The sequence below is a fragment of the Larus michahellis genome, chromosome 2 (genome assembly GCF_964199755.1).
Source record: "Larus michahellis chromosome 2, bLarMic1.1, whole genome shotgun sequence".
Taxonomy (NCBI): domain Eukaryota; kingdom Metazoa; phylum Chordata; class Aves; order Charadriiformes; family Laridae; genus Larus; species Larus michahellis.
This window is the reverse complement of record NC_133897.1, coordinates 1,677,714-1,704,742: the sequence shown is the minus strand read 5'-3', so window position 1 is coordinate 1,704,742 and position 27,029 is coordinate 1,677,714. Positions and strand designations below refer to the sequence as shown.

Sequence of the window (27,029 nt, the reverse complement as noted above, 5' to 3'; positions counted from 1 at the left end):
GCGCCCCTGGGATGGGGTCCACCCCCACTGCGCCCCGAGGCACCGCGGGGACCAGAGTGTCCCCCAGGAGCCTGCGCCAGCCGCGGGGACCCCACGGGGGTGGGGGGGGGGGGGACACAAGCCCACGGGGCCGTTGTCCCATTGCAGGGGTGGAGGGGACAGGAGGTGATGGGGAGGGGGGGACACACACGCACATCCCCAGGGTCCTGCGCGGGGGTCATCGGAGCTGGGGGTGCAGCCACGACCCCGGGGGGGGCCACTCTCGGGTCATGAGGGTCCCCGCGCACCCCATCCCCGTGTCCCCGTCCCAAACCACCGGTGACAGCCCCGGTGGCACGGCCGAGGTAGATACCTGGACAGGCAGGGGTGCGCCATGGGGGCCCCTCGGGACCTGAAACACCCCCCCCCACACCGCCCCTGTCCCTTCTCTTGCAGCTCCCTGGGAGGGGGGGGGACGGACACAGCCCCGCTGCCCCCGCTCCATCCCTCCCATTGCCAACGCCACGGGTTTTGGGGACAAAACGCTGTGGGGACGCGATGACACCGTAGGGATGATGTGGGCTTGTGAACGGCTTCCTTTTTTTGGGGGGGGGGAAACGGGGAGTGCGTGATGCCGTGGGGGCTCCCCGGAACGAAGCCACCCCCGCAATCCCCTCGATGGGGAAGCCCTCAATCCCCAATGTGGGGCTGTTGGGAGCCGGGAGGGGGGGGTGTTGGGATTTGGGGCCGGCGAAGGAGGCGAAGCCACCCGGTTCCTGCCCGCGCCCCCTCCCCGCGTGCCTCAGTTTCCCCCCGGGAGGCAGAGAAGAGCTCGGTCGTTGCATTCCGGCCGCGAAGGGCCCTTTTATTGGCTCAGCCCAGGCGCCAGGAGGCCGAGGCCTTGGCCTTGATGCTGATGCTGACCCTGGGCCGCAAACGTCCGATCTTGCTCAGGAACCGCCCGAACCGGCCCCGCTGGACAAGAACCGGCTGCCGGAGAGAGAACGGGGTCACCGGGGTGAGGGAGGGGGACACCCTGCAGCCAGGACCCCGCACCTGGGATCTCCACCCCGGGACCCCGCACCCAGGATCCCGCACCCGGGTCCCCAGACCTGGAATCCTACCCGGGACCCCACAGCCGGGACCCAGCACCCTGCACCCAAGGCTTCACACCCGGGACCCCGCACCCGGGATCCCACCCGGATCCCACCCCCTGGAGCCTGCACCCGGGTCCCCACACCTGGAATCTCATCCGGGACCCCCCAGCCAGGACCCTGCACCCAAGGCTTCACACCCGGGACCCCCCACACCCAGCATCCCGCACCTGGGATCCCACCCGGATCCCGCTCCCTGGAGCCTGCACCCGGGTCCCCACACCTGGAATCTCATCCGGGACCCCACAGCCGGGACCCAGCACCCCGCACCCAAGGCTTCACACTCAGGACCCCGCACCCAGGATCCCACCCCTGGGATCCCACCCGGGACCCTGCACCCAGGATCCCGCACCTGGAATCCCACCCGGATCCCACACCTGGAATCTCACCCAGGACCCCACAGCCGGGACCCAGCACCCCGCACCCAAGGCTTCACACCCGGCACCCCATCCAGGACCCCGCACCCTGCGCCCAGGATACTGCGCCCCGGACCCCACCCAGGACCCCGCATCCAGGATCCCGTACCCGGGTCCCAGCACCCAGGACCCCCCCCCCAACACACACACACACCTGGGACACCATCCAGGACCCCACAGCCAGGATCCAACACCTGGGAGCCCACACCCAGCACCCTGCACCCAGGTCCCCCCACCTGGGATCCAGCACCCTGCACCCAAAACTCTGCACCCGGGACCCCATCCAGGACACACACATCCCCCCCCCTCCAGGTCCCAGCACCCAGGAGCCCACACCTGGGACCCCAACCCAGGACCCCGCACCCAAGAGCCTGCACCTGCACCCCCCACCCAGGACCCCCTCACCCCGGAGCCCCCACCCAGGAGCCCACAATGGTGACCCGACACCCAGGACCCCACCTTGGACCTCTTCACCCGGGACCCCACACTCAAGACCCCCCACCCCCACCCAGGACCCCACCCGGGTCCCCAAACCTGGAATCACACCCTGGACCCCACCCTGGACCCCACCCAGGATCTCCCCGCCCAGAACCCCACCCAGGACCCAGCACCCTACACCCAGGACCCCGCACCCTGCACCCCCCGGGGGCCCCAGGACCACCCCCCCACCCATCCCACCCTCCCATGGGCTGGCGCCATCGCGGTGGGACGCAGAGGTCGGGGTGTCCCTTTTGGGGACAGCAGACCCCAAAGTGGCTGGGCAGGAGGGAGGACACCGGCGCTGGCACCCCGGCACCCCACCCATGGGTGCCCCCCATCCAGCGGGTGCTGCCCCCTCCCTGACTCACGTCGTTGGAGGCGTCGCTGCAGTGCAGGTCTATCTCGGGAGCGCTCTGCAGGAACTGCACCGGCCCCGAACACTCCTTGATGACCTGGGGGGAGGACACGGGACACCCGGCGTCACCCTGGGGACCCCGGGTGAAGACACCCCCCTCCCCCCGGTGTGTGCGCGCGTCCCACCGTCCTCATCCTCACCCCGTTCTCCTTGAAGTCGCAGTCGTTGGGGTTCACCCGCAGGTTGGGGGTACAGTCCGTCTCCATCATGGTGAAGTTGAGGCGCTGCAGCGTGCCCAGATCCACGCCCTGCGGGGCCACCACCAGGGTGGGGGGGTGTCACAAAGGAGGGGGACAGTGTGGTGGCACCCGCCAGGGAGAGATGCCACCCGTCGCCGGGCGCCTGGACCCGACGTGGGGAGAGCATCCCACCCCGCAGCCCCACATCTCCCGCCACCACCCACCACCACCGTCAATCGGTTCCGGGGGGTCACCACGATGTCCCCGCGGGGGACCCGCCGGTGTCCCCAGGCGGTGGCACTCACCGGGGCGGGCTCGGGGTCAGCGCTGAGCAGCCTGAAGGCGTTCTGCACCTCGGGGCGCTTGTTGTAGGAGTCGACGGCCTCAGTCAGCGCCTGGGTGTAGGCGAGGGGGGCCGGGGCAGGGAGGGCGCAGGCCCCCCCCAGCACGGCCAGCACCAGCGCCCAGCGGCTCAGCATCCTTGTCCCCGGGGCCACCCACCCGCGTCCCCTTTTATCCAACCCCCACCCCAGGGAAGTTGGGGAACCCCCACCCTGGGAGCTCGGCTCCCCCCCCTCCGGAAACGCCTGGCCCCAACCCACAGAGTGGCAGTTATTTTGGGGGGGGGACACACGGGGTGAGGTGTGCTCAGCGTGTCCTGAGTGCGGGTGGTGGCACGGCTGGTCCCCCGCGGGGACACGGCCCCACTCCCCGGGGTGTCCCCAGCCCTGGGAGCCCCTTGGTTGGGCGTGGGGGGGATTGGGGGGACTTTGGGGACCGTTCCCCACTCCTGGGGGGGGGGGGGGCACAGGGGCCCTCAGGGACCGAAGTGACATGGGACACGTGTCCCATGTGGGGCTGGCGCCCCCCGGGTTTGCCCAATCCCGCTTGCCCCATCCCCGTTGCCCAACACCGGGGGTGCCCCCGCTGCCCCCCAACCTCCGCCACCCCCCCCCACACGCACAATCCCCAAAAGATCTTTCTTCCAGCCCCACGGGGGACAGGGGGCCCCGCAATGTCCCCTCGGCGGGGGGGGGCGAGGACACGGGGGGTGGCCATGATGATGAGGAGGAGGAGGATGATGATGGGTGACAGGGGTTGGTGCCGAAGGCTGGTGGGGCACCGAAGATGTGGGGCTGGGTGCTGCCACCGGGCTTTTGCCGGGGGGGTGGGGGGTAGAAATAAGGGTGGGCTTCACCCCAGCACCCTCGGAGCCCCCCGTCTGGGCACGGGGTGGGATTTGGGGGACCACAGGGACCGTCCCCACTCCCTGGAGGGGGCGCAGGGGGGACGGGGCGGCGCAGGGACCCGCAGGGTGACACCGGCAGCGTTGCAGGGACATTTATTGCCAGCAGAGCGCCTGGGCGGGGGGCACGGCGGTGCGGGGGGGGGGGACGACACACACGATGTCACCAGCTCAGGGTTTGGGTTTTTTGAGGTTGAGCTTGTCGCGGATCCAGACCCTCCCGCGCCGGAAGAAGCCCCTGAAACGCTCCTTGATCTTGGCAAAAAAATCCTTGAATCTGTTGACGTGGACACGGCCGAGCTGGGAGGAGAAGGTGAGCTGGGGTGGGAGTCTGAGGGTGACCTTCCCCTCCGCCTTGGGGACACGTCCCACGGCAGCCAGGGAGGGGAGCCGGTGACAAACCCAAGGGACGCGGTGCCATTTCGGGCAGCTTCTTACCGTGGCGGGCACCCTCTCGCAGGAGAGCTCGACCGTGGGCTGCTGCTGCTCGAGGAAGACGGAGCCCCGGCACCAAGTCACCGACTGCAGGGGACACAGAGGGGACACGGGTAAGACGAGGCTGCGAGGAGCCCAAACCCGCCTCCCCGTGCCTCAGTTTCCCTGTCTCCCCGTTGGGGACGGCAGCGGGACGAAGCCTCACCCCGAGCCAGCGGCTCTTGCAGGCGGCGGTGGCCATCCCCGGAGCCTGGCACGTGGTCTCCTCGACGGTGAAGCTCAGCTCCTGGCGTTGCTGCAGGTCACTGGGCTGGAAGAGGGGACAAAACCCATCAGGCACCGTCGGCACCGCTGTTCCCAACGCCCAGCCCTGAAACGGGCCGGATCCGGCCCGAAAACGGGCCAGACCCAGTCCTGAGAGGAGCCACATCCAGCCTGGAGATGGGTGAGACGCGGCCCCAACCTTGGTGGGCTCCATCCCCAAAGGGGGTCAGACCCAGCCCCAAAATGGGCCGGATTCAGCCCCCAAATGGGCCAGATCCTGCTCCCGGGACGGAGGAGCTCAGCACTCACCCAGCCGGGCTGGTGGTGGGCCTCCCGGAGCCGCAAGACGTAGGGACTGATGGCCCTGGCGTTGAGCAGCTCCACGGCGGCCGAGACGGCATCCCCGTAGCTGACGGTCCAGAGTCCAGGCGGGGATGGCGGGATGGATCCGGTCCACCCCGGCGTGGATCCATCCGGCCCCGGCGTGGTGGCCTTGGCCAGTCCCAGCAGCAGGAGCAGCAACAGTGGTGCCACCGCTCGGTACGGCCTCATCCTGCCTCCTGTCACCCGCCAGGACAGGGAGCCCTTTTATGAGAGCTGCCCTGGATGCGCCGGCACTGGCGTTCCCTCTGCCGCCAGGAAGTTCTCAGTGGGACGAACCCGGCCAGGAGCCAAGTCCGTCCCACCTTGTTTGCCATGATATTGGGTCACAAGGTGGCCATGGAGGGTGCTGGCCCTGGGCACCATAAGCTACCACACCGGGGCAAGTTGCACCCCAAGGGGACCACCAAAGAGCCAACCTGGATTTGGTGGGGACGTAGGGTGACACCACGCTGGGGCAAGTTGCACCCCAAGAGGACCACCAAAGAGCCGACCTGAGTTTGATGGGGACACAGGGTGACACCATGCTGGGGCAAGGTGCACCCCAAGGTGACCACCAAAGAGCCAACCTGGGTTTGATGGGGACGTAGGGTGCCACCACATCACGGCAAGGTGCACCCCAAGGGAACCACCAAAGAGCCAACCTGGATTTGGTGGGGACATAGGGTGACACCACGCCGGGGCAAGTTGCACCCCAAAGGGACCACCAAAGAGATAATCTAGGTTTGATGGGAATGTAGGGTGCCACCATGCTGGGGCAAGGTGCATCCCAAGGGGACCACCAAAGAGCTGACCCAGGTTTGATGGGGACACAGGGTGACACCACATCGGGTTTCCTTCCCCCATACGTGCCTCCAGGGCAGAATGAAGAAACCACTGTGCCCCACGGCCGGGACTTTCCACCTGCCCTGGCATGTTTTATGGCTGGACAAAGCGGTGAAGACATCTGTCCCTCACGGCAAACAAGGTGGGTTTGATCAAACACCAGCCCTGGGAGCGGTCGCCCTCTCCGAGGCCATGCAGGAACCTCCAGGAGGACATCAAGGAACCCTACCCAGAAGATGACCCTCTGTTCACCCCCCTTCTGCACGGCCATGCATAGCGAGGGGAAGCCCAAAGCCACCCAACAGGTTCAGCGCTCCTGGCTGGTGGAGGCCATCAAGGACGTTCTCCCAGTGGCTTGTAAATCAAGTGGGGACAAGTGTGCCCGGGTCAGGGCTGGTGGGTGGCATCTGGGAAGTCCCCAGGGCGGATGCTGTCAATCACAGGCTCGTAGGACAGCCCAGGTTGGCCCTAGAAAGATCCAGGTCCAGCCTTCCGTGGAGAAGGGACCCTAGGTGGGATTATCTCCCTCCCCATCCAGGTTCATCTTGAGAACCTCCAGTGATGGGGACTCCACCATGTCCCCGGGGAGGTTCTTCCAGTTAAAACTGGTCTCCAACTGGTCTCACTGTACAACCTAAATTGAGATGAAACCTCTCCTGGTGGAACTTGTACCCTTGTCTTCCCCGTGTGGCTCCTTGAAAGCCTCAACCCTTTGACCACTGGACTGCTGTGATGAGGTCCCCCCCAAACCTTCTCCCCTCCAGGGAGAAGAGACTCAACGCCTTCAGTCTTTACTCCTACAGCAGGTTCTCCAGCCCTTTCACCGTTGCCCTCCTTGGGAGCCTCTCCAGTCTGTCCATGTCCTTCTTGACTTGTGGGGACCAGAACTGGAGACACCACTCCAGAGGTGGCCTGGAAGATGGCTTCCTGAGCCAGGCAACTGAGAAGCCAACGAGGAGGGGTGCTCTACTGGACCTCCCGCTTACAAGCAAGGACGAGCTGGTTGGAGATGAGAAGGCTGAGGGCAGCCTCGGCTGCAGTGACCATGGGATGGTGGAGCTCAAGATCCTGAGAGGGAGATGGGCAAAAAAGCAGGATCACTGCCCTGGACGCTTCAAGGGAGAAGAATTTGGCCTCTTCAGGAACCTGCTTGGAAGAATGCCGTGGGATACAGCCCGGAGAGAAGTGGGGTCCAGGAGAGCTGGTTGATTTCCAACATCATCTTCTCCGAGCCAAACAACGGGCCACCCTGACAGACAGGAGACAAAGGCAGGTGGCCAGAGGTCTGTGCGGACACGCAAGGAGGTCCTGACTGAGCTCAAGGACAATGGGGACACGTTCAAGAGGTGGAAGCCGGGACAGGTGACGTGGGAGGAAGATGCAGACACTGCCCTAGGTGCAGGGTTGAGTTTGAGCAAGCCAAAGCCCATCAGGCGTTGTACCCAACAAGACGGTGGTCAGCAACCATCAGTATGGACTGAAAATGGGCTCAATGGCTGGGCCAAGTGGGTGATGACCAGCAGCACAAGGTCCACATGGAGGCTGATCACTGGTGGCGTTCCCCAGAGGTCCATACTGGGGCCAGAACCATTTCACATCTTCGTTAATGGTTGGGATGATGGGGCAAGAGCGCAACCGCAACAGGTTGGTAGATGACACCAAACTGGGTTGAGTGGTTGATGGGCCAGAGGGCTGTGCTGCCACCCAGTGGGACCTCAAGAGGCTGCAGAGATGGGCCAGCAGGAACCTCGTGGGGTTCAACAAGGAGAAGTGCCACATCCTGCACCCTGGGAGGAACCCCAGGCACCAGGACATGCTGGGGGCCACCCTGCAGCTCCTCAGAGAAGGCCCTGGACGTCCTGGCAGACACTGAGGTGACCATGAGCCAACACAGGAACCGGCTGTGGGGTCTCTGGTCTTGGAGATACCCAAAACTCAACTGGAGGTGGCCCTGGGCAACCTGCTGCGGCTGAGCCGGCTCTCAGCAGGGTCCCTGCCCGTCCTTCCGTGCTTCTTCAACTAGATACAAGCTTTTGGAGAAGACAAATTCCTTCCAAATGCTTCAATTCCTTCTAAATTCTTCCAAATTCCTTCCAAATTCTTCAATCATACAGAAAATTGGATTCAGGTGGGACACCCGTCACCAGCAATCCTTGCCCGACCTCCTGCCCCTCTGTGGCACACCACCAAAGTGGGAAAAGTCATCTGCCTTTTATCGGAGCCAAAATCCTTCCAGGTATCAGAAGGGAACGGCCAGCCAAGCAGCGACCGTGTCCCGTAGGGTGACGGCGCCCGACGCAAGAGCCCGTGTCCCACGGGAGGGTCCACCAGGCCACCACGAGAAATTCTTTGCTCTATTTTTCTTGCAGCTCGCACTCGGGATTTAACAGCGACCAAAACCAGCATCAAGACCTCTAAGTATTATTTTTAATTGTCTTGTGGAAACCCTGAGCAGGCTCGCCCCTTTGAAAACAGGGATGAAATCCTGCGAGGCCGTTTTCGGCACAAAAAGAGAGGATCTGGAGAATTTTATTCGAGCTCACACCGCTACAGCTACGCTTTCCAGGCCAACTCCCCACCACTGACTGCGGGGGGGGGGGGGGGACGACACACATTGTGTGTGTGTAAATAACACCCCCAAAACCACACACCGAGGCCCGGAGCCATGAGAAATACCCATCTCATAAATCAAGAGTCTCTCGCTTTGTTTGACCACCGCAAGCTTGAGCTGCCCCTCCTCATTCCTGGCAACCCACGTTATTTATTTGCCTTTTATTCGTTCCCAAAGCCGGGGGCCTGATCTCTTGTTCGGAGACTGATCCAGGAGGAAACAAAACACAGGGGGGTGGGCGAGGCAGAACCCAGCTAACCTCACCGGTGAGAACCTCAGCAGGTAAAGCGAGGGCACGGCTGGTCCATCAGCCCCGGAGCAGCCCCAGAGAGAGCCAAGGTGGGGAGGAAACCCATAGAAAGGTTAGAGTTGGAAGGGACCTCGAAGACCATCTAGTTGCAACCCCTCTGCCACGGGCAAACACCTTTTTTTAACGTGTAGAGAGTGAAACGAGGATGAGGGTGGGTTTTCCAACTTTTGCGTGTGCCCCTATTCCAGCTCTCCCTCTCGAACAAAGAATAAAAAACAAACCACAACCACAAAACAAAACGAAACAAACAAAAAAAGTAACTCAACAGCGCAACGTAACAACACAAATAGCATTCCAACCGTTTGGCAAGCGATGAGTTCACCTGAGATCAAGTGATTTTTAGGCAGTCTGTAACAAAATGCTGCTTTGCACTAACAGCAGAAAAGCAACAAATACTTAGAAAAAAATCAAGAAAGTATACAATCTTGATGAAGTCTCTTAAGTTTCTTTCTACTAACTCTCCACCCCCCAGCCCCACATCCGTTGCTTATCCCCCCTATAAGAAGCCAGGCAGCCACATGGTCCCCCCCCCCCGGGGAGGCTTTAAGGGGGCTGAGGAAGGAAGAGGGCCAGGGAAGGATGGCAGAGGGGCAGCACGGGGGCTCAGCCCCAGAGAGGGGCAGCCCCAACGGCATCTCCCACTCAGCGCCCCACAGCAACCCCACATCACCCCTCCTCCATATTCACAGAACGGTTTGGGTTGGAAGGGACCTTAAAGCCCACCTAGTTCCACCCCCTGCCCTGGGCAGGGACACCTCCCACCACACCACGTTGCTCCAAGCCCCGTCCAACCTGCCCTTGAACCCCTCCAGGGATGGGGCAGCCACAGCTTCTCGGGGCAACCTGAGCCAGGGACTCACCACCCTCACAGCCAAGAATTTCTTCCCAATATCCAATCTAAATTTCCCCTCTTTCAGTTTGAGGCCATTACCCCGTGTCCTATCATTACACTCCCTGAACCAGAGTCCCTCCCAGCTTTCCTGGAGCCCCTTGAGGGACTGGAAGGGGCTCCAAGGTCTCCCTGGAGCCTTCTCTTCTCCAGGCTGAACCCCCCCAGCTCTCTCAGCCTGTCCCCACAGCAGAGGGGCTCCAGCCCTCCCAGCATCTCCGGGGCCTCCTCTGGACCCGCTCCAACAGGTCCATGTCCTTCTTGTGCTGAGGACTCCAGAGCTGGATGCAGTACCCCAGGTGGGGTCTCACCAGAGCAGAGAGACTGAATCCCCTCCCTCACCCCGCTGGCCATGCTTCTTTTGATGCGGCTGGCTTTCTGGGTCACAAGTGTGCATTGCTGGCTCATGTTGAGCTTAGAGTCACAGAACGTGTTGGGTTGGAAGGGACCTTTAAAGGCCATCTAGTCCAAGCCCCCTGTAGTAAGCAGGAACATCTTCAACTAGATCAGGTTGCTCAGAGCCTCATCCAGCCTGGCCTTGGATGTCTCCAGGGACGGGGCCTCGACCACCTCTCTGGGCAACCTGGGCCAGCATCTCACCACCCTCATTGTAAGGAGCTTCTTCCTTATGTCTGATCTAAACCTGCCCTGCTCTAGTTTAAAGCCATTGCCCCTCGTCCTATCACTACCTGCCCTTACAAACAGCTTCTCATCCACCAGCACCCCCAAGTCCTTCTCCTCAGGGCTGCTCTCCATCCATCCTCCGCCCAACCTGGATTTGTGCCTGGGATTGCCCTGACCCAGGCGCAGGACCTTGTACTTGGCTTGGTTGAACTTCCCACCCCACCCCCTCCGTATTCTGCCTCACAAAACGGCAGCCTGGCGGGGCAGACCGAGCCCAGCCTGACCCGCGGCCTCGGGTAGAGCCTCCCACCGCGCTCCAGGCCCGGCCGGGCGGCGGGGACGGGTGCGGAGGCGGCGGTTGGGTCATGGCGGATCATGGCGACCGCCCTCCCCTCACGCTTCCCGCTCACCGGAAATAGCGCAGCGCAGGCGCCGGCGTCTGAACCAATAGGCTCTGGCCGCAGGGTGATGACGCCATCAGGCTGCGCCGGCGCATACGCGCTGCCGGCCCGGTGTGCGGCTGGGGCGGGAGAGGTCAGGCCTGGCGGCGGCGGGAGGGGGATGAACCGGGCCCGGAGGGGCATGAACTGGGCCCGGTCGGGAAGAGCCGGGCCCGGGGGGGGTCTGAGGAGAAGATCCCGGGGGCAGAAGGTCGGGCCTGGGCGGACTCCGAGGGGAATCGGCCGGGCCCGGCGGGGACAAGGCCCCAGGGGCGACACCAGGCCCGGCGGACTCTGAGGGGAATTATTCCGGGGAAGCGTGGGCCGGGCTGAGGGGAATATCGCCTGGGGAAGGGAAAAGCTCAGGGGCTTTGAGAAGCGCTGGCTGGAAAGGGAAGGAGGGGGCCTCGGGAGGGTGGTGCGGGGGAACTGGGGGCAGCTGGGGAAATGGGGCTTGTGTTCCTGGAGGTCTGGGGGAGGCTCAGTCGGAGCCGGCGAGGAGCGGAATGTGCTTCAAACTCTCCGGCAGACGCTCTGGAGCGGCTGTGTGCTGCCTCGGAAAGCCGTGCCAGAATTCAGCAGCCCCTAAGCGGGGCTGGGGGCACGTTACCCCCGGCAGGGCAGCGCGTAGCCTCTTCTGCAGCAGTGTTTTGCCAGTCGATCGCCAGAAAGCTTTTAATGCCTCTTCACATCCAATACTGTGGGTCAAAACACTCCTTTTATCTCTGAAATTTTCCCTCTCCTAAAGAGTTTCTTGTCCTTTCCTAGCGTTCCTGAGATGCGGCGCTGACCTCCAGCCGGTTACCGGCCTTCCTTCCCCCCCCAACTCCTTCACCATGGCAGCCCGCTTGGTGCAACGCTGCTGCTGGCGGCACTTGGGTGCCTTTGTCTCTACTCCTTCGGCAGTCCCAGCCTCTCTGCTGGTGCCAGCTGGGAAGGTGGTGATGGCGAGAGCTCTGCCTCAAGCACCTTTCGCTTTATTTCATACTTCCAGCCCTTCCAGCTGGGCAGATGGATTCTCAGTCAAAGAGCAGGTGGAGGACAGCGGAAATCCAGAGCACAAAGTGATCGGGGAACTGATTGAAACAGCCACGAGCCCTCAGGAACTCTTCCAGTTGAGCGAACTCCATGATCTTAACAGCAACCAAGCCTCACTAATAATTACTCAACTTTCCCGGCTTGCAGCGGAAAAAAAACTGGAAACGGAGAGCATTTTGCAAGATGAACGGTTCCAGCAGCTCATCGGCATCACAGATGACCAGGTAAGTTCTCTCCTCGCCACAGAAGTGTTTTGGGGAAAGAATACGAGGTGTAAAGCGGCCGGTGCTCCTGTGATTGAACTGGTGTGACCAGCTGGAGCGGGCTGCCTGTTTAGGGTTTGTACTTTGTATTTCCAAGTAAAAAAAATGAAGTTGAGGGGATCAGGAGGTGAAATTATCAGCTCTGGGCAGGACACCTGATTATTTCTGTCGAGAAGCGCTGCTTTTTGGACCGGAGACAAAACGTAGCAGAGAGATAATCCTTGCTAAATGCTATCTTGCTCCTGCTTCCATGAATTTTCAGTTTTCTGGGTAAGATAAAGCTGCACCGTTGCCACTTAATGGCAGCCAGACAGCCCAGGAGTCCTGCTGAGAGCTGCTGGTGCCTGCAGTGTCTCACCCGGGTGTCCCGCTGAATTAACCTGCGATTCTTCTCGCTGGTTCACAGCCCCAGAGAAGCCGCTGGGTAAGACGGGGCGTCTGAAGGGAACCAATGCACCACGCTCTGCAGGTCATACTGTCAAACCTCGGCAGCCCCGTCACATTCAGCGCTGTCCGCTGCAGTTGGTGGTGGCCCAGCCAATTGCTACAGAAATACCTACAGCTCATGGGCCCCGTGTTGTGGGGTCACAGGATGGTTTGGGTGGGAAGGGACCTTAAAGATCATCCAGTTCCACCCCCTGCCCTGGGCAGGGACACCTCCCACCAGCCCAGGTTGCTCCAAGCCCCGGCCAACCTGCCCTTGAACCCCTCCAGGGATGGGGCAGCCACAGCTTCTCGGGGCAACCTGGGCCAGGGGCTCACCCCCCTCAGAGTAAAAAAATGTCTTCCTGAGATCTCATCTAAATTTCCCCTCTTTCAGTTTAAAACCATTACCCGTGTCCTGTCATAGAATCACAGAACCCAACCGCTAACCCAGCGCTGACAAGCCCACCACTAACCCATGTCCCTCAGCACCACGTCTACATGTCTTTTAAATCCCTTCAGGGGTGCCGACTCCACCCCTGCCCTGGGCAGCCTGTTCCAACGCTTAACAACCCTTTCCAGGAAGAAATTTTTGCTAATATCCATCTGAAACCTCCCCTGGCGCAACTTGAGACCGTTTCCTCCTGTTCTATCGCCTGTTTCTTGGGAGGAGAGACCAACCCCCCTTGGCTACCCCCTCCTTTCAGGCAGTTGTAGAGAGCGAGAAGGTCTCCCCTCAGCGCCCTTTTCTCCAGGCTGAACACCCCCAGCTCCCTCAGCCGCTCCTCACAAGACTCCTGCTCCAGACCCCTCACCAGCTCCGTTGCCCTTTGTCACTACAAGCCTTGGCAAAAAGTCTCAGTCTTTCTTACGAGCCCCCTTTATGTATTGAAAGGACACAAGATTGTCTCGCTGGAGCCTTCTCTTCTCCAGAGAGCGGAGCAGAGGGGCAGAAACCACCCCCCTCGCCCTGCTGGCCATGCTGCTGGGGATGCAGCCCAGGGTGCGGGGGACTTTCTGAGCTGCCAACGCATGTTGCCGGCTCGTGTCCCATTTTTCAGCCACTAGTACCCCCAAGCCCTTCGTCCGTCCATCCATCCATCCATCCATCCACCCATCCCCCAGTCTGTACTGGTGCTGGGGATTGCCCCAACCTGTGAACTTGCCTTGAACTTGATGAGGTTCCAGGCAGTGCTCAGGGGGGTACAGGTTTTCTGCAAACGCTCCATATTTCTCCTGATCCCTAATCTCTGCTCCCTAAAACCTGTCTAAGGATAGCAGAGAGGTGGGATTTGTCCTGAGGGAGCCTGGTTAGCTCCATTGAGCTGAAACGCTTCCATGTCACTGTAGTTGGAGTGAAAGTACTACTCCCGCTGATCTGCGTGGTCCTGTGTCGCTGTCACCATGGATCAAGGGAGTGTCGGTGTCCCTGCGGAGCCCTCGTGGGGGAAGGGATGCCCCAGAGCTGGCAAAGCCAAGCTGTCGCGCTGCATGAGCGATATGACAAGTGAGGCAGCATGACCGAAGTGTAGGAAACTGCTAAGAGGGACGTGGCTAGGGAGTTTGAGGTGTAACGCAAGCAAAGTCTCTGTAACCACGATTATCCTTCTCCAACGAGCTGTTATTGCAGCCGCAGTCGTAGATAACTGAATGGAAGAGGCCATTGCGTAGATGGGAAGACGCTCTGATGCAAAGAAATTAAAATGAATCAGCTTGCAATGTCCTTGTGTCGACAAGCCAGAGATTTTGAACAGTAAATGAGGCATCAGCCAGGACAGGGTTGAGGGAAAGGGCTCTTAACAGGCTGAGAGATGAGTTTTGTACGCGTGAATGGGTGAAAAAGGCAAGGGATCAGCCAGGGGATCGGTCTGGTTCTCCTTGTGACCTTCTGAGTAACCCGGGGGAAATCACGAGCTCTGTTCCTTTTCCCAGCTGCATCCTGGTCTGTGATTTTTCAGACTTTAGCAGGGCAGCCCGGCAGCGCTCGGGTCGTTCTTGTGCCTGAGGTGCTGAGCCGTGCCTGAGCAGCCCTTTAGGAATTTGCCGTTCCCGTGGAAATGCTGGTGTTTGGACAGGCCAGAGAGTTAAAGCCTTTGTTTGCCCAAACCCGCGTGGTCCCTCCTGCCTGAAATTCATCGTCTCGCGGCACCGCCTCGCTTAACCTCCTGCACGCTCACTCCGAGAAGCAACTCCTTGTTTCTGAAAGCATTTTGTAATGTTGGGATGTTGACGCGCAGGCGCTGTGCTCTGTACCAGGGCAGCTGGCGCGGTGATGCTTTCTGAAGGGCCTATCAGGCCCTCAGTTGTGCTAAGGATCGGGTTTGGTTTTATAGAAATCAGGAGAGCTTTCAGGCTGGAATTTCCTTTTCGCCCTGCACGGCAGCAGCAGAGCACAGCTGGGGAAGCTTGGGCTGGAAATAAAGAGGTGCCGGGCATTCCCTGACGGACGCCAAAGGAGATTAAAGCTGGAAGACCGATTGCTGGTGGAAAACCACGAGCTCTGCCACGGCTGCCAGTGGGAAAGCAGCCGGCGGTGGCCAGGCAGAGAAGTTCAGTGGGCAGAGTGGGACTGGGCAAGTCTTGGTGTTCCCAGCAACCGGTGGGATTCAGCTTTTAGGATAAGTTTCATCCGACCTGAGGTGTTGAGTTGGAGTCCCGTGGCATTCCCCATGGGACCCTCAAGTTCCTGTCCCTGAATTATCAGCCTTTCACACCGCCAGGAAACTTAAGAGCCTCCAGGGAAGGGTAAAGTCTAGTTAAATATTTCACCCAGCTGGTAGCAAACCTGTGTAACTTCCTTCTCTGAGGCAGAGAGAGTTCGCCGCCCGTGTGGCAGCTCTATAAGCGACGTGGAATTACCTCTCGAGGCTCATCCGTGCCGCTGGGATCAAGCGCGTGGCTTCAGCTTTTGTGGTACAGGCATCGAGGTTCCTCTTCCTCACCAGGGCGCTGGGTTGCTCCAGTCTATCTCTGGCTACGCCTGTGAGGAGGAGCAGAGGTCTCATGTCGTGGTGGGGGACAGCTGGATGTCCTCGGACCGAGGAGGACACTCTTGTGTCCCCCTCAACGCTGTGTGGCTCTTTCTGTAGAGGCAGAGCGTTGCCTGGTGTTTGGCGTGACCGACAACCGAATACTCTCATGCTGTCTCTCACCAACGCCTTTTCCTTATTTCTCTCTGCTTCCCAGATTTCTCAGGTGTGGAATAACACCTTGGTGAACCTCCTGAAGAGCCTCTACTCCCTGGGGGTGGACAGCAGCAGGAGGGAGATGCAGTCGGTGGAGCAGGAGGTGCTGTGGCGGCTGCGGCGCCTCACCTTCAGGCAGCTGGCCTCCCTGGCGGAGTTCTTGGCGGTCAAGCAGGGGAAGGAGAGCAAGCTGCTGAACGAAGTCATCAAGAAGCTGGAGCTGCGTTGGACGGAACTCGAGGGCACCCGAACCGTGGTGACGTTGATGGCCAAGGTCGGGCACATCTCCCCGACTCTGATGGACCGGCTGGAGGACAAGGTACGGGCTTGGGGTCTCCCTTCTGCCTCCGTTCCCTTCAGATGGGCCACCTCCCCCAGGTGACAGCAGCGGAGGGGACAGCCCCGTCCCCTTCAGCCCATCCTGTATGGGAACACTAATTCCACACAGGCGGTGCTCGTTGCTGCTCCCGAGCACTTTGGTGTGCGCTTACGAGTTGCTGTTTAAGCAGCTTCCCCTCCACGAGTGCTTCTAAGAGCGGTTTCCATCTGAGGAGCCACGTAAACGGGGGAACTTGCACTCGCCAGCCCCTTCCCAATCCGTACTGGTGCAAGTGGGTGACTCGCACTGGTCTGCGCTGCTGGAAGGTGGGCTGAGCTGATGCGTTTTACTTTGCAGCCGCGGCAGGTTCGCAGAGAACACGCTCGAATTTCTGTAGCTCTGCTGGCAAGCGGTGACTTACAGAGCCAGCATAGCGCAGCTGCCAAAAACATCGCCCTTTGCTTCTCTGTGCAAGCCAGGCTGCGAGGAGAGCTGGAACAAGGAGTGTCCCTACTGTCCTCGCCTTCTGGCTGCCTTTGGGCACCCGTTGTCTTCAAAGGGGGCAGATCTGTCCCCTCCGGTGCTCCGTTGGTCCCAGCTTCTGTCGCTCATAGAAGCAGGGAAATGTCCTTTGGGTTGGAGCCACTGCAGGAGCCCTGACTGCAGCTGCGTCAAATTCAGTCCTCGTCCAGACAGTGCTGGGGACTGGCCAAACAGCTGCCACAGCAATATCTGTAGCTCACGAGCCCCACTGTCCCTCTCCCTTGACCCTGGGGATAAATAAATGCTACAGACAGTGGTGCGTGACAAGGCAGAACGCTGTAGCTGGACCTGACGGGGTTGTCAGCTTATGCAGAGCTCAAACTAACGATGTTGGGTTAGCGTCCTGCAAACAAAGCAGCAATTACAGTGGAAAGGAGGGTGCTGATCCAACAGGAGGTGCCTTTCCTCTGTCGGTCTTTGCCCGACGGTGTGTTACGTTGCCTGGACACACAACAGGAGTGGACACCGAGGTCCTGCCGGCTGGGGGAGGCAGAACCAGGTGTGGGGAGATCCTGGCCAAGCTCTGCAGAGGGGAAAAGGGTCTGCTTCCCCTCGCCCTCCCTCCGTGTGAGCCGTTACGCTCGCTCCCAGCCGCTCAGCCTCGCTGAGTGCTAAACACTCACCAGTTCCAGTCCCTGTCACCCTCGGAGGACCTCAGTCGGTAGCGATGGCGCATCCCGCTCTGAATAAAGCCTGTGTCTGCACTTCGCTTTGTGCTTTCCCTTTACGTCCCTGCTCAAAACATTTCTTGGCAGGCTCTGGAACTTGCTGAACAGTTCAACCTTGACGACATCCGGAAAATAACGCTGGCTCTAGCCTACCAGAACCGGCGCTGCGTGCCTCTGCTCCGAGCCTTGTCCTACCACCTGATCCAGAAGCACCCTGAGCTCAGCCTCAACATCCTGATGGACCTGATTTTCGCCTATGGTAAGCGGCTCGGTTGTATTGGGACCTGCTGAACGTTACGTGTGGTAGAGTCCAGCTGATTTTTGGTCTCGCAAGCAGGGATTTGGTGGCGTTGGTAGCACGGCGTTGGGGCCAGATGAAGGAGAAAGGCTGGCAGGGTACGTTAGGCTGGACCCAGCATGTCAACCAGCGCAGCCGAGTAGTTTCTAGCTCCAAGCACAGGCAGAGTGAACCCCGGTATTCCATTTTTCTTCCAGTGCGTGGGAAGAAGGGAACTTGTGATGGGAGAGCAGTTTGGAAAGGTGGTCGGGGTGCCAGGTGCCCTGCAGCGCAGGCAGCTACTGATCCAGGATCCCCCAAATAGCTCCAAATCACCTCTCGCCTCCTCCTGTGGCCGTGAGTTTCTCAGGGAGCCCTGGCCTCTGTTGCCTCCCTTGCAAAACACAAAAAATGAGAGTGAGATGTGTCAGAAGGGCTGAGCAGGAGGTCTGGGGAGGGCCAGACTGCTTATGTGGGCACTAAATAGCCGATTTCTTTCCACCCAAGAAGTCCTAATGACAAGTTAATTAACATTTGAGAAGCGCTGGGTGCTGAATTCATGCTCTTCGGCGGCTGAGGTGCTACAAGTACTTGCACAAGCGCTGACAGATGCTCTGGGCGAGGGCAGCCACCTTGGTGGTGTTCCTGATCACAGGCTAAACCGGAGCCACCAGATACATGACGGTGACATGATAATTTGGTTTATGATCCTTAATCGTCTGGCTCCTCTCTCCGTGCAATGTTGCGTGGTCCTGTTTTGCTTTTACTGTTGGTAGGCAGTGGAAATCTCAGACAGGCGGGGATAAAAGAAGCCAGGAGAGCCAAAGAGGAGCTATTCTTCCATTGATTGTCCAGCTTCTGGTGGTGGGAACAGCTCTTCTGACAACCAGTGGGGCCAGGACGGTCTTCGTAGGTTAGCTATACTCTCAAAATAAAGAAATAACCCCAGTAGACCTGGTCTTGGAGGGAGCTCGGGCTTCTCTCGTTGGTGTTACCAGCTTATTTGTTGTGAAGTTGATGAGTCTGGAGTGAGTTTCAAGGAAGACTGGTGGATGCTCCGTGTCGTGGCCTCCAAATCCATGCCGGGCACCTTTCTCAGAGGCAGGGCTGTGGCTGCTCCAGCTCAGGAAAGGCAGCTGGATGCTATATACGGGCCTGGGTCGTATGCAGAGATTGGACCGGGTAATCCCAGCAGTTCCCCAGCCTTTAAACCTACAAAGTGGACAATCACAAGGGCTAGACGTGGTTCGGGAGCGAGACCGGCTCCGGCAGCGCTGTAGCTGCTGCGATGGGGAGGCTCTTGGCCAGGAGGCTGGCATGCTGCGCTGACATTTCTCTTTCATGCTTGTAGCTGCTGCATCGTTGCATCAGGATGGTTTGAATCCTGCCTTTCTCATGGGGACTGTCCCCTCCTGGCTGGTCCACACTGACCCAAGCCCCCCGCCAGGGTTTGGTGCTGCCGGTTGCTGATCCTCGGGCCGGCGTGAGGTTCCCAGTAGCCTTAGTGAGTTCAGGGCAGTTCTGGCTGGATCAGGATCTCTAGCTGGAGACAGTGGGGCTAAAATTGGCTACCAGCACTGGGTGGAGGCTGGAGCCGTGAGTTGGCACCAGGATTTGAGAGCTGGTGGGTGCGGTGGGACACAGCAGAGACTTGGTCTGACGGGGCCAAGCCAACCGGGGGAGGCAGTACCGCTCTCTGAGCCTCCTCTGCTCCTTATGAACAGCTTTGAGCTTTCCCTTGTGCCGCCACGGCCCCTCCAGGCACGGCTCCCGTACCAGCTCCTTGTAAGTGGCTGCCGCTTTCTCTTTGCTCCTTTAAGGAAAACTGAATTTCCACCAGCCCCAGGTCTTCCAGAAGATAGCCACCGACCTGCACCCCCACATTTCCACGATGACGCCTGTCGAGGTGACGCGCTGCATCAGATCCTTCGCCCTCCTCAAGTGGCTCAGCCTCCCGCTGTCTGAGGCCATCGCGCAGGTGAGGAGGGGGCTTGTGGCACTGGCACCAGTATGACTGGTGACCCATCCCAGTTTTCCCAGGAGACGGGAGCAGGTTCCCCCCACCTCTCCAGAGATGCTCCCTGGGATGTCGTCGCTATTTTCCCTACCCGGCCAGCGGCTGTAATCGAGTCTGACAGGACTCGCTGCTCATTTTCCGCTAAAGTCAGCACTGGGAATCCGTGCTGAGCTGGGGCCGGTCTGGGCTCCGTTTGAGCCTCCGCTCCTGAGTGCCGGTGCTGCTTCTCTCCCCCTGCGCCTTCCCAGCTCTGCCCCAGTTTATATGCCTGCGCTTTTGTGTCCGTACTGGGCAAGTGGGAATACTGCAGAGCGTTGCTTCCACTCACAGCTTTCCCTTGTGCCAGGATAAAATGCTAAGGAAGCACTAAAAGATCTTTCGCTCGTGTTTTCCCATCTTGCCACGGGGCTGGATGCATCCTCGGCTGACGTTTTCAATCTTTTCGTGACCATGCTCACGTAGGACAGACCTAAACCTCTGGTTTTGCCCCCTGTATCTTCCAGTATGCCCTGGACAACACCAAGCAGCTGTCGGTCGCCCATCTGTGCAGTATCATCCTGTCTTTTGCTCGCCTGAACTTCCAGCCCAGCGGAAGCGAGGACTTCTTCAACATGGTAACCTTCCTTTTCTCCTCTTCTTCATGAACCTTCCTCCCTCCCTAGGCAGCGGGCAGGCCGCAGATCTCCTGTTAGCACATCCCCGTGTGCAAGCGCGTGTTGGGTGGCTCCAGCCAGCTGTAAAACGGTGTGAGAAATGAGAAGGGGGAGCCCAGAGCTCAAGCCAGGCTTAAAAACCCACCCTGCGCTCGCCTGGCTGCGTGCCGGGGCTGAACCAGTTAGTCCGTGACCGGCTCAAGTCCCCGCGGGCTCACTTTTCTACCAGACAGGAGCAGCGTGTGGGTGTTCACATGCCCTCCTGAACTCCAATTGCTGTAATTAACTCTTTATAACGAGGCCATAGGTGCTGACGGTTGCACTCCCGTTCCTGGCAGAGCTGTGTGGCTCTCCTAGCAGAGTCAAGCACCCCCTCAGGTAGCCCTGAGGCTGCTCCCCTGGCTCTGAGGAGCTGTCGAGGAGGAGAGAGGCTGCCACAGGCAGACGTGCTCCCTGGCTTCCTGCCTTGGGGGAAGTTGCCGCATCCTGGGGCGAGGAGACATGACCGGCTGGAATGGCCAAGCAGAGGGAAAGCCTCCTGGGTGGTTTAGCAAGAGGCTGGCGGGAGGTGAGCGTGGGGCAGGCGCTCTCCTCTGCGTCCTCCTGCCTTCCTTGGCGTCCTCCTGCCCTTCCCTGGCTCGTGGAGGCGGCCAGGCTGGCCTCTGACGCGGAGGAGGAGGTCACCTTGACCTCCCTGGGGACAGATTTATGCTGATGATTTCTAGAGGAGTTGCATTGTCACTGTGTAAGCGAGCGTTTGCCATGCACCTGGGAGCCTGCCCAGCCATATGCGTGCGCAGCCGAGAAGGAAGGAGACCCAGATATGGGTGTTTCTGATGAGCAGGACCCTGCGTCCCACCACAGGGCAGCCTGTCCCTCGTGGCCGAGCCGGCCTGGGGCGCAGGAGGTCTCCCAAGGACAGAGAGAAGGGCAAGGCCTTGGAAGTAGCATCCAGGGCTCTGGGCTCCCCCTGCCAGCGTTAATTGTGGTCACCGTGAAGGGGGATTTTGTGGCAAGTGCTAAACCGCTCATTTTTGAGGCTTTGCAGAAAAGTTCTCCAGGTTTAACAGGAGAAACCCCTGCGGGGTGCAGAGCTGCAGGCTCTTGTTGTGATTCCTGGACGGTCATCCTGACACCACCTGTACAGTTTCGGATCCCTCCAGCTCCGTTTACAGCAGGTTTTAGTTGCAGATCCTGAAGAGTTTATCGCTTCCAGCCCTCCCTTTTCTAAACGCTGCCCTCGGGGCAGAGCTGGCTGCAGTGGTGTGTTATCCCTGGCTGCTGCGGTTTGCTGCTGGGCTTTCTGATGAGCTCCCCTCCCACCACCCCGCAGCAATGCAGCATCCTGAGCCAGTGAACCACAGCTCATGAGCTGCAAGGGTCACGTTAGAGGGATCTTAAAGTGTCCCCTCTGCAAATAACCCCGGGGAGAAGCACTGCTGTAGAGGAGACAGTGCACATCGAGTGCGCCCTAACGCCTCGGGGATCTGTCGAGCTGCCATATCTGCGTGTTGACCGCAGGAGGCATCAGCAGCGCTGAGCTGAGCTGTTGGTTTCCCTCTCTGCAGGTCCACGAGGAGCTCCAGGACCAGCTGGACAACCTGGAACCTCACCTGCTGACCGACCTGGTGTGGTCGCTCTGCGTGCTGCAGCAGGCCAAGGCTCCCTACCTGCAGCGAGTGCTGGCACCCGAATTCCACGCTCGGATCCGAGGTGAGGCGGGCCGTCTCTGCCGGTGGGATGGGGATCGAGAACCTCAGGCCTGGAGCAGGGAGTGGGGATACTGAGCCTGGCCCGTCTAAATTTGAGTTAACGGGTTGTTAACTGTTAACCAGGAGGGAATCGATCTGGCCGGGAGTGGCTGTAATGGATCCCCCCCGGCTCTGCGCAGGGTACCTGGGCAAGGGGAGCGCAGGGCAGCAGCACCAGGAGAGTTGGGCTAGCGAGAGCCACGGCCTCCAGCTCCGGCAGCCCCCTTGGCCTGGGGATTTGTGCCTGTGTGCGATGGGGGAAAGAGAAGACAGCGAAGGCAAAGGAGATCCGCTCAAGCCATCCTCCTCCATGCCATCCTGCCCGTGGCTTCCTTGTTCATTCCCTGTGCTCTCTTCTCCCACCTTCCTCCCCGGGTCCTGCCCGTTGTCGGTTCTTCTGCCTCCCCAGCCCGAAGCTGAGTGTGTTACGCGGCTGGAGCGACGCTTGCGGGGTTGAATCTCCACAGGGTGACGCGTTGTCCCCAACCGTGTCATGGAAATGGTGTGCCCCAAGGCGCAGCTTGCTTCTCTGCTCCGCCACTGGCCATGTTTTTCCCCCCAAGACCTCGAGAAGAGACGGGAGGGCTTGGTATTTCCTAAAATGCTGACTGCTGGGGAAGTGCAGCCCCGTCAAATTCAGTCCCTGCCTCCTCCGTGGCGGGGACTGGCCAGCCGGCTGCCACAGCAACTTCTGTGGGCCGTGAGCCCCGTGTCCCTTCCCGTGGGACCCCGGGGATAAAATCGCACCACAGACATCAGGCTCCGATGGAGCTGTCGCCGCCGAACAAGGGCACTGTTTGGCTGGGCCAGTTTGTGGCTTCCTGCGAGTGCCCAGAGCAAGGCCAGGAATCACGACGTTTGGCCGTCGGTGATCTGTATCTCCATGCCAGTGGGCAGGGACCCATCACGGTGGAATCAGAACCAGGAATCCCAATCGGACAGGCTACACAGGCCAGCGGATGAAGAGCCAGACCCCGCTGTGGGCCGGGGCTTTAGGATGTGTCTCTAGCTCTGTTTCTCTCCCCGCCGCCAGGCGATCAGTCCCTCAAGGCCCAGAATTTACGGCTGAAGCTCATCCATATCAACGCTGCTGCCAAGCTGGAAAGCCCTGACTACCGGGGGCCGTTCCTGCCGGCGGAGATGCTGAACGTCGCCGAGCCGGCGGGGGAGAAGGTCACCCTGCTGCAGAGCAGCCTGCGGGATGCATTGGCGGGGGTGCTGGGGAGCCGGGACAACGGGCGCTTCGACGTACGCACCATCTACGGTTGGCAGATCGGTGAGTGCGTCCTCTGCGGGCAGCAGCGGGACTCCATCAGCAGAGGGAATTGAACTCGAGGGGCTTGGGTACGGCTACCAGGCTTTACCCCTCCTCATTCTTCAGCCTCACGCCCCTCTGCCTCCTCATCGCCGCTGCCCTCTCTCCTTCCCATCTCCTCCCACAACTTGGCTCCGAAGGCAGAGCAGAAACCGCAGCCCAGGGCAGGGTTGTGGGCAGCAGATATGCGGGACAAAAGCCCACCTCCTGCAGCCAAGCAGCGTCGAGGCCGGCGAAAGGCTTCTGGCTCTGCCTTTCCTTCCCCTGCCTCCCCTCCCGGCTCTCGCAGTCCGTCCCCCCCCCCGCCCTCAGCTCCCTGCTCTCCTGCAGCCCTGTCAAATTCGATCCCTGCCTTTTCCGTGGCGGGGACCGGCCAACCGGCTGCCACAGCAACTTCTGTAGTCCATGAGCCCCGCGTCCCCTTCCTGTGGGACACTGGGGGATAAAATCAGGCCACGGACACGTCTTCTGCCCGAGGAGACGCTTGGGAAGCAGACCCTTCCCTGCCAGCAGCGTGAGGGGGATGCTTGACTCCAGCTGCTCCGTGGCTCTGGCAAAGATGGGGTTTTTCTGGGAAGGGAGCGGTGCGACCTTGCGTTCTCTGCGTCACCAACCTCGGGGGAGACGGTGTGAGCAGCATCCAGGTGGGTCTCGGGAGTCCTTGTGTCCCTTCCTCTCCGTGCAGATGCCGAGATGGTGGTGAACAACGAAAATAAACCTCTCCCCTTGAAGGACTTTGCTGCTCCCCATCTGCTCCGCTCGGAAGGGACAAAGCCGCTGCCGCCGGGCGCCAGGAGGTGGGTCTGGGCTCAGCTGTGCCTCGCTGGCGGGGAGAGGAAGGGGGGAGGCTCTGCCTTCGGAGTGCTGAGGATCCCTGGGCCCCACAACTCCCGGTCGCCGTGGCTGGTGGCTCACGGCAGAGCCGCAGGGGCTACCAGCGTGCCAAGGATGCCATGCCCAGCCGCGTCCCCTCCCTTGTTTGGGAGCAGGAAGGGGTGGGCACAGGACAGAAATTGGGGTAGGGCTGTGCCAGCCCCCCTCCCACCCCCTACCCCCAGCCCCGGGGTAACGTTTTGGAGCCAGGAGTTGCTTTGACCAGCCAACGTGGCGGAATCACAGCAGGGGAGGGGGCTGGACGCTGGTGGTGGCAATGGTTTTCTCTCCGAAGAGAGCCTCTGCCAGGGCTGTCTGCCACGGAGCCCGGCTGCCTGCAGGGCCCTGGGGACTGAGCTGCCTCCTTCCTCCTTGGAAAAGGCGGCATCGCCCCGCTCAGCTTGTTGCCAGGCCTGGGCTGTGGATAAATTACGCTTGAGCTGCTGCCCTGGTGCATCTCTGCTGGCTCAGAGGCAGGATACGGGCTCCAGCAGGACAAATCCGTGTCCTTCTGGCCGGGCGCAATCGGCAGAGCTGGAGCAGACCCTTCTGCCGTGGTTCCCTTTGGGATCTGAGCGCTGCTGCCAGCTCCGCTGGGGCTTCCCGTGCTCAGCTCAGCCTGACATCTCACGGCCTCCCGTTCCCCCCCCGCCGTGTGTCTCCCAGGGTCGCCTTCCTCCGGTGGGAGTTCCCCTACTTCAGCAACAGAAGCAAGGACCTGCTGGGCCGCTACGTCATGGCCCGGCGCCACGTCCAGGCGGCCGGCTTCCTCGTGGTGGACGTGAGTAGCGGCGAGGAAGAGAAGGGTCTCTTAATTCTGTGGAGATGGAGGAGCAGAAACCTTCTTGAGTCGGGGGGGGGGGTTACCAGCTTCCTTCTCGCTCCCCTCCCCATCTTCCTGCTGGCTCTGGGTCCCGCACAACAGGGCAGAGCCCCCCCGTCACCCCCCAAGCGCTCCTTGGCGCCCTTGGTGCGGGCTGGCTCGTCAGGTCGCCTGCCCACGCCGGGATTAGCCACCGTGATCCCCTCCAGGCCACCTGTTAGCCCGAAGGTGGCCAAGAGCCGGGGCCAGGGTGGCGGGGGGGGGGTCAGTAATCGAGGGGGACATCAGACAAGGTCTTAAGGTGCTGATCCCCTGCGGCGGAGCCCTGTGCTCCGGCGGGGTCATGCGTTATTTAACTTCCCGGAGGTAATTATAGCTCTCCCTGGCAGGCAGCGAGCCCGGCGCTGGGGGAGGAGGGTTGGTGGCCCCCCCTCTGCCCCTCACCCCGCGCAGCCCAGGCTCAGCGCTCTCCTGCCCCGGCTGCGGGGCTCCTTCGGGGCTGGAAGGGGCTGCCTGTCACCCCAGAGCAACGGCGGCGTCACCCCGCGGTGCTCTCCCGAGCCTCTCCCTCCCTTCCTCATGTAGCCCCCCCCCAGCCCCGAGCTCCAGCGCTTCCCCGGCGTCCTCCCCCCGTCCCCCCCCGGCTCCCTGCTCCTGCTGCCGCCCTTTGAGGCTGATGCGAAGCGAGGGTTGAGGTTCGCCGGAGGGTTGAGGTTCGCCGGCGCTGTTTTTTCCCAGCCGCTTGTGTAATTCCGCCCCCCGCCCCGGCTGCGCTGGCTGGGGAGGCTCCCGGGGGGGGGGGGGGGAGACGGGAGGAGGAGGAAGGATTGTTTCCCGCAGCTTCAGCTAAATATAGAGGCAGGGGTGGGTGGTGGGATCCCCCCAGACAAGGCTGCTCCCTCGTACGGGGCTGCTGCTGAGGAACGGCAGCCGGGCTCCCGGTTTTTTAACGTAGCTGGAGCCGTCAGCCACCAGCCAGAAAACAAGCGCCGCGTTCCTGGTCCCCTTCCTTCCCAATTTCCTCCGCCGTAAACATTTCACCTGCCTTGGGCCGGGCCGGGGAGGTGCAGGGAGGAGGAGGAGGATGGGACGGGCCGCAAAGCTCCGTCGCGTCCTCTGCATCTCACACTTGGAAAAAACGACGCGGGTTTCGGCGCTCAGTGAGGTTCCCCGGGACTCTGGACGGCGGAGATGCCGCCCAAAATCCTCCCCTGCCACGGGGGAAAGGGCGCTTGGTCCCGCACGGCCTCGTGCCGTCCCGGCTGCTCGCAGAAGCCCGTTGTTCGGTGGGGGCGACGCGGGCTAATTTGGGGGACAGTCCGGAATTATCCGCGTTTTGGTCCCCTGGGTGCCCTCGCCCGTCCCCGCAGCACCCCCCTCCCAAATTTGAGGCTGTGGCAGGGACAATCCCAAGGGCTGCCGGAGCGATGTCCCCGCTCCGCCGGCCCCGTGTCCCCGGCGTGGGCTGTTGGGGATGGAGATAGGATACGGACACTCCTCGTTGGGGGGGGGGGGGGCTAAACGCGGGGCTTTGCTGCGCGTCTGCGGGCTCTGATGGCATCTCCTCTTTCCCCCCGGACTCCGCTGTCGCAGGTTCCACACTACGAATTCCTGGAGCTGAAGCTGGAGCGGCAGCGGACGGCCTACCTCAGGGACAAGCTCAGCAAGGCCATGGCCAAGGAGATGGCGCGTTAAGCGCGCCGCCCGGCCCCTCGCGCCCGCGTTCGAAACCCGGTCGAATAAAGCCACCAACTGTACAGTGCCACCCTTTGGGCTGCCGGTTGGCGTCGGCGCCGCTTGGGGACGCGGCTTGGCTTCTCCCTGGGGTGGGAGACGGCTCCCCGCCGACGCTCGGTGGGACCCCGTTTGCCACAGCCACGGCTCGGCTCCTGGAGGAAGCCGGCTTGAGCCCAGGGTTTAGGATTAAGAGCCGGCCCGACCTTTCTTATTCCCGTTTTATTAATAGCGGGGCTTTGTCCCCGGGCGGCGGGAGCTGTGTCACTTCCACCCGGAGCAGCGGGACCCCCGCAGCGGGCACCGGAGAGCCCCGGTGGGCTCTTAGCCGGGAAGGGTTGGATTCTGCCCCACATCGTGCCCCCCTCTTACCCCACACAGTCCAACAGACGCGCATCGTGTCCCTCGTGGCCCACAGGACACGTGCAGGCGGGCGCCGGCGGGGGGGGGGACACAACACACACACACACACACACAAGGTGGGTCAGGAAAACCCTCC

At 61.0% G+C, this 27,029-nt stretch overlaps 3 protein-coding genes and 3 non-coding genes across 7 annotated transcripts; 4 read left to right on the top strand and 2 right to left on the bottom strand.

Moving 5' to 3' along the window:
* Positions 1-841: 841 nt before the first annotated feature.
* LOC141738208 (cathelicidin-2-like) lies at positions 842-3,102 on the bottom strand. The gene is made up of 4 exons (XM_074573399.1): positions 2,929-3,102; positions 2,585-2,692; positions 2,398-2,481; positions 842-969 (listed from the first exon to the last, which is right to left on the bottom strand). Exons 1-4 carry the CDS (start codon positions 3,100-3,102, stop codon positions 853-855), a joined length of 483 nt encoding a protein of 160 aa, XP_074429500.1. The 3' UTR covers positions 842-852.
* Positions 3,103-3,949: 847 nt separating this feature from the next.
* LOC141738541 (cathelicidin-B1-like) lies at positions 3,950-8,289 on the bottom strand. Its single transcript, XM_074573858.1, has 4 exons — positions 4,878-8,289; positions 4,510-4,614; positions 4,308-4,391; positions 3,950-4,169 (listed from the first exon to the last, which is right to left on the bottom strand). The coding sequence occupies exons 1-4, from the start codon at positions 5,118-5,120 to the stop codon at positions 4,041-4,043; spliced, it is 561 nt and encodes a 186-aa protein (XP_074429959.1). The 5' UTR covers positions 5,121-8,289; the 3' UTR covers positions 3,950-4,040.
* Positions 8,290-10,670: 2,381 nt separating this feature from the next.
* Positions 10,671-26,558, top strand: TBRG4 (transforming growth factor beta regulator 4). Of its 2 annotated transcripts, none has more exons than XM_074573856.1 (11): positions 10,671-10,742; positions 11,417-11,910; positions 15,559-15,876; positions 17,175-17,346; positions 19,185-19,342; positions 19,885-19,995; positions 21,603-21,747; positions 22,819-23,061; positions 23,786-23,897; positions 24,640-24,754; positions 26,390-26,558. In XM_074573856.1, the coding sequence occupies exons 2-11, from the start codon at positions 11,485-11,487 to the stop codon at positions 26,489-26,491; spliced, it is 1,902 nt and encodes a 633-aa protein (XP_074429957.1). In that variant the 5' UTR covers positions 10,671-10,742; positions 11,417-11,484; the 3' UTR covers positions 26,492-26,558. The 2 variants fall into 2 exon arrangements, with proteins under 2 accessions (XP_074429957.1, XP_074429958.1); XM_074573857.1 differs by having other exon boundaries at positions 10,742-10,859.
* On the top strand, positions 16,538-16,675 carry LOC141739918 (small nucleolar RNA SNORA5). Its single transcript, XR_012585833.1, has one exon. It is a non-coding gene; the product is annotated as a small nucleolar RNA SNORA5 (small nucleolar RNA).
* LOC141739917 (small nucleolar RNA SNORA5) lies at positions 22,406-22,543 on the top strand. Its single transcript, XR_012585832.1, has one exon. It is a non-coding gene; the product is annotated as a small nucleolar RNA SNORA5 (small nucleolar RNA).
* On the top strand, positions 23,426-23,565 carry LOC141739919 (small nucleolar RNA SNORA5). Its single transcript, XR_012585834.1, has one exon. It is a non-coding gene; the product is annotated as a small nucleolar RNA SNORA5 (small nucleolar RNA).
* Positions 26,559-27,029: the final 471 nt, after the last annotated feature.

Excerpts from the sequence above, each read along its gene's own strand:
- TBRG4 (XM_074573856.1), top strand. The coding sequence starts at position 11,485 with ATGGCAGCCCGCTTGGTGCAACGCTGCTGCTGGCGGCACTTGGGTGCC. Across the intron at positions 11,911-15,558 it reads TCGGCATCACAGATGACCAG|ATTTCTCAGGTGTGGAATAA; the intron begins GTAAGTTCTCTC and ends TCTGCTTCCCAG. Across the intron at positions 17,347-19,184 it reads GGACCTGATTTTCGCCTATG|GAAAACTGAATTTCCACCAG; the intron begins GTAAGCGGCTCG and ends TGCTCCTTTAAG.
- LOC141738541 (XM_074573858.1), bottom strand. The coding sequence starts at position 5,120 with ATGAGGCCGTACCGAGCGGTGGCACCACTGTTGCTGCTCCTGCTGCTG. Across the intron at positions 4,392-4,509 it reads GCAAGAGCCGCTGGCTCGGG|TCGGTGACTTGGTGCCGGGG; the intron begins GTGAGGCTTCGT and ends TGTCCCCTGCAG. Across the intron at positions 4,170-4,307 it reads GCGAGAGGGTGCCCGCCACG|CTCGGCCGTGTCCACGTCAA; the intron begins GTAAGAAGCTGC and ends TTCTCCTCCCAG.
- LOC141738208 (XM_074573399.1), bottom strand. The coding sequence starts at position 3,102 with ATGCTGAGCCGCTGGGCGCTGGTGCTGGCCGTGCTGGGGGGGGCCTGC. Across the intron at positions 2,693-2,928 it reads CTGACCCCGAGCCCGCCCCG|GGCGTGGATCTGGGCACGCT; the intron begins GTGAGTGCCACC and ends GTGGCCCCGCAG. Across the intron at positions 970-2,397 it reads GCAGCGACGCCTCCAACGAC|CCGGTTCTTGTCCAGCGGGG; the intron begins GTGAGTCAGGGA and ends TCTCTCCGGCAG.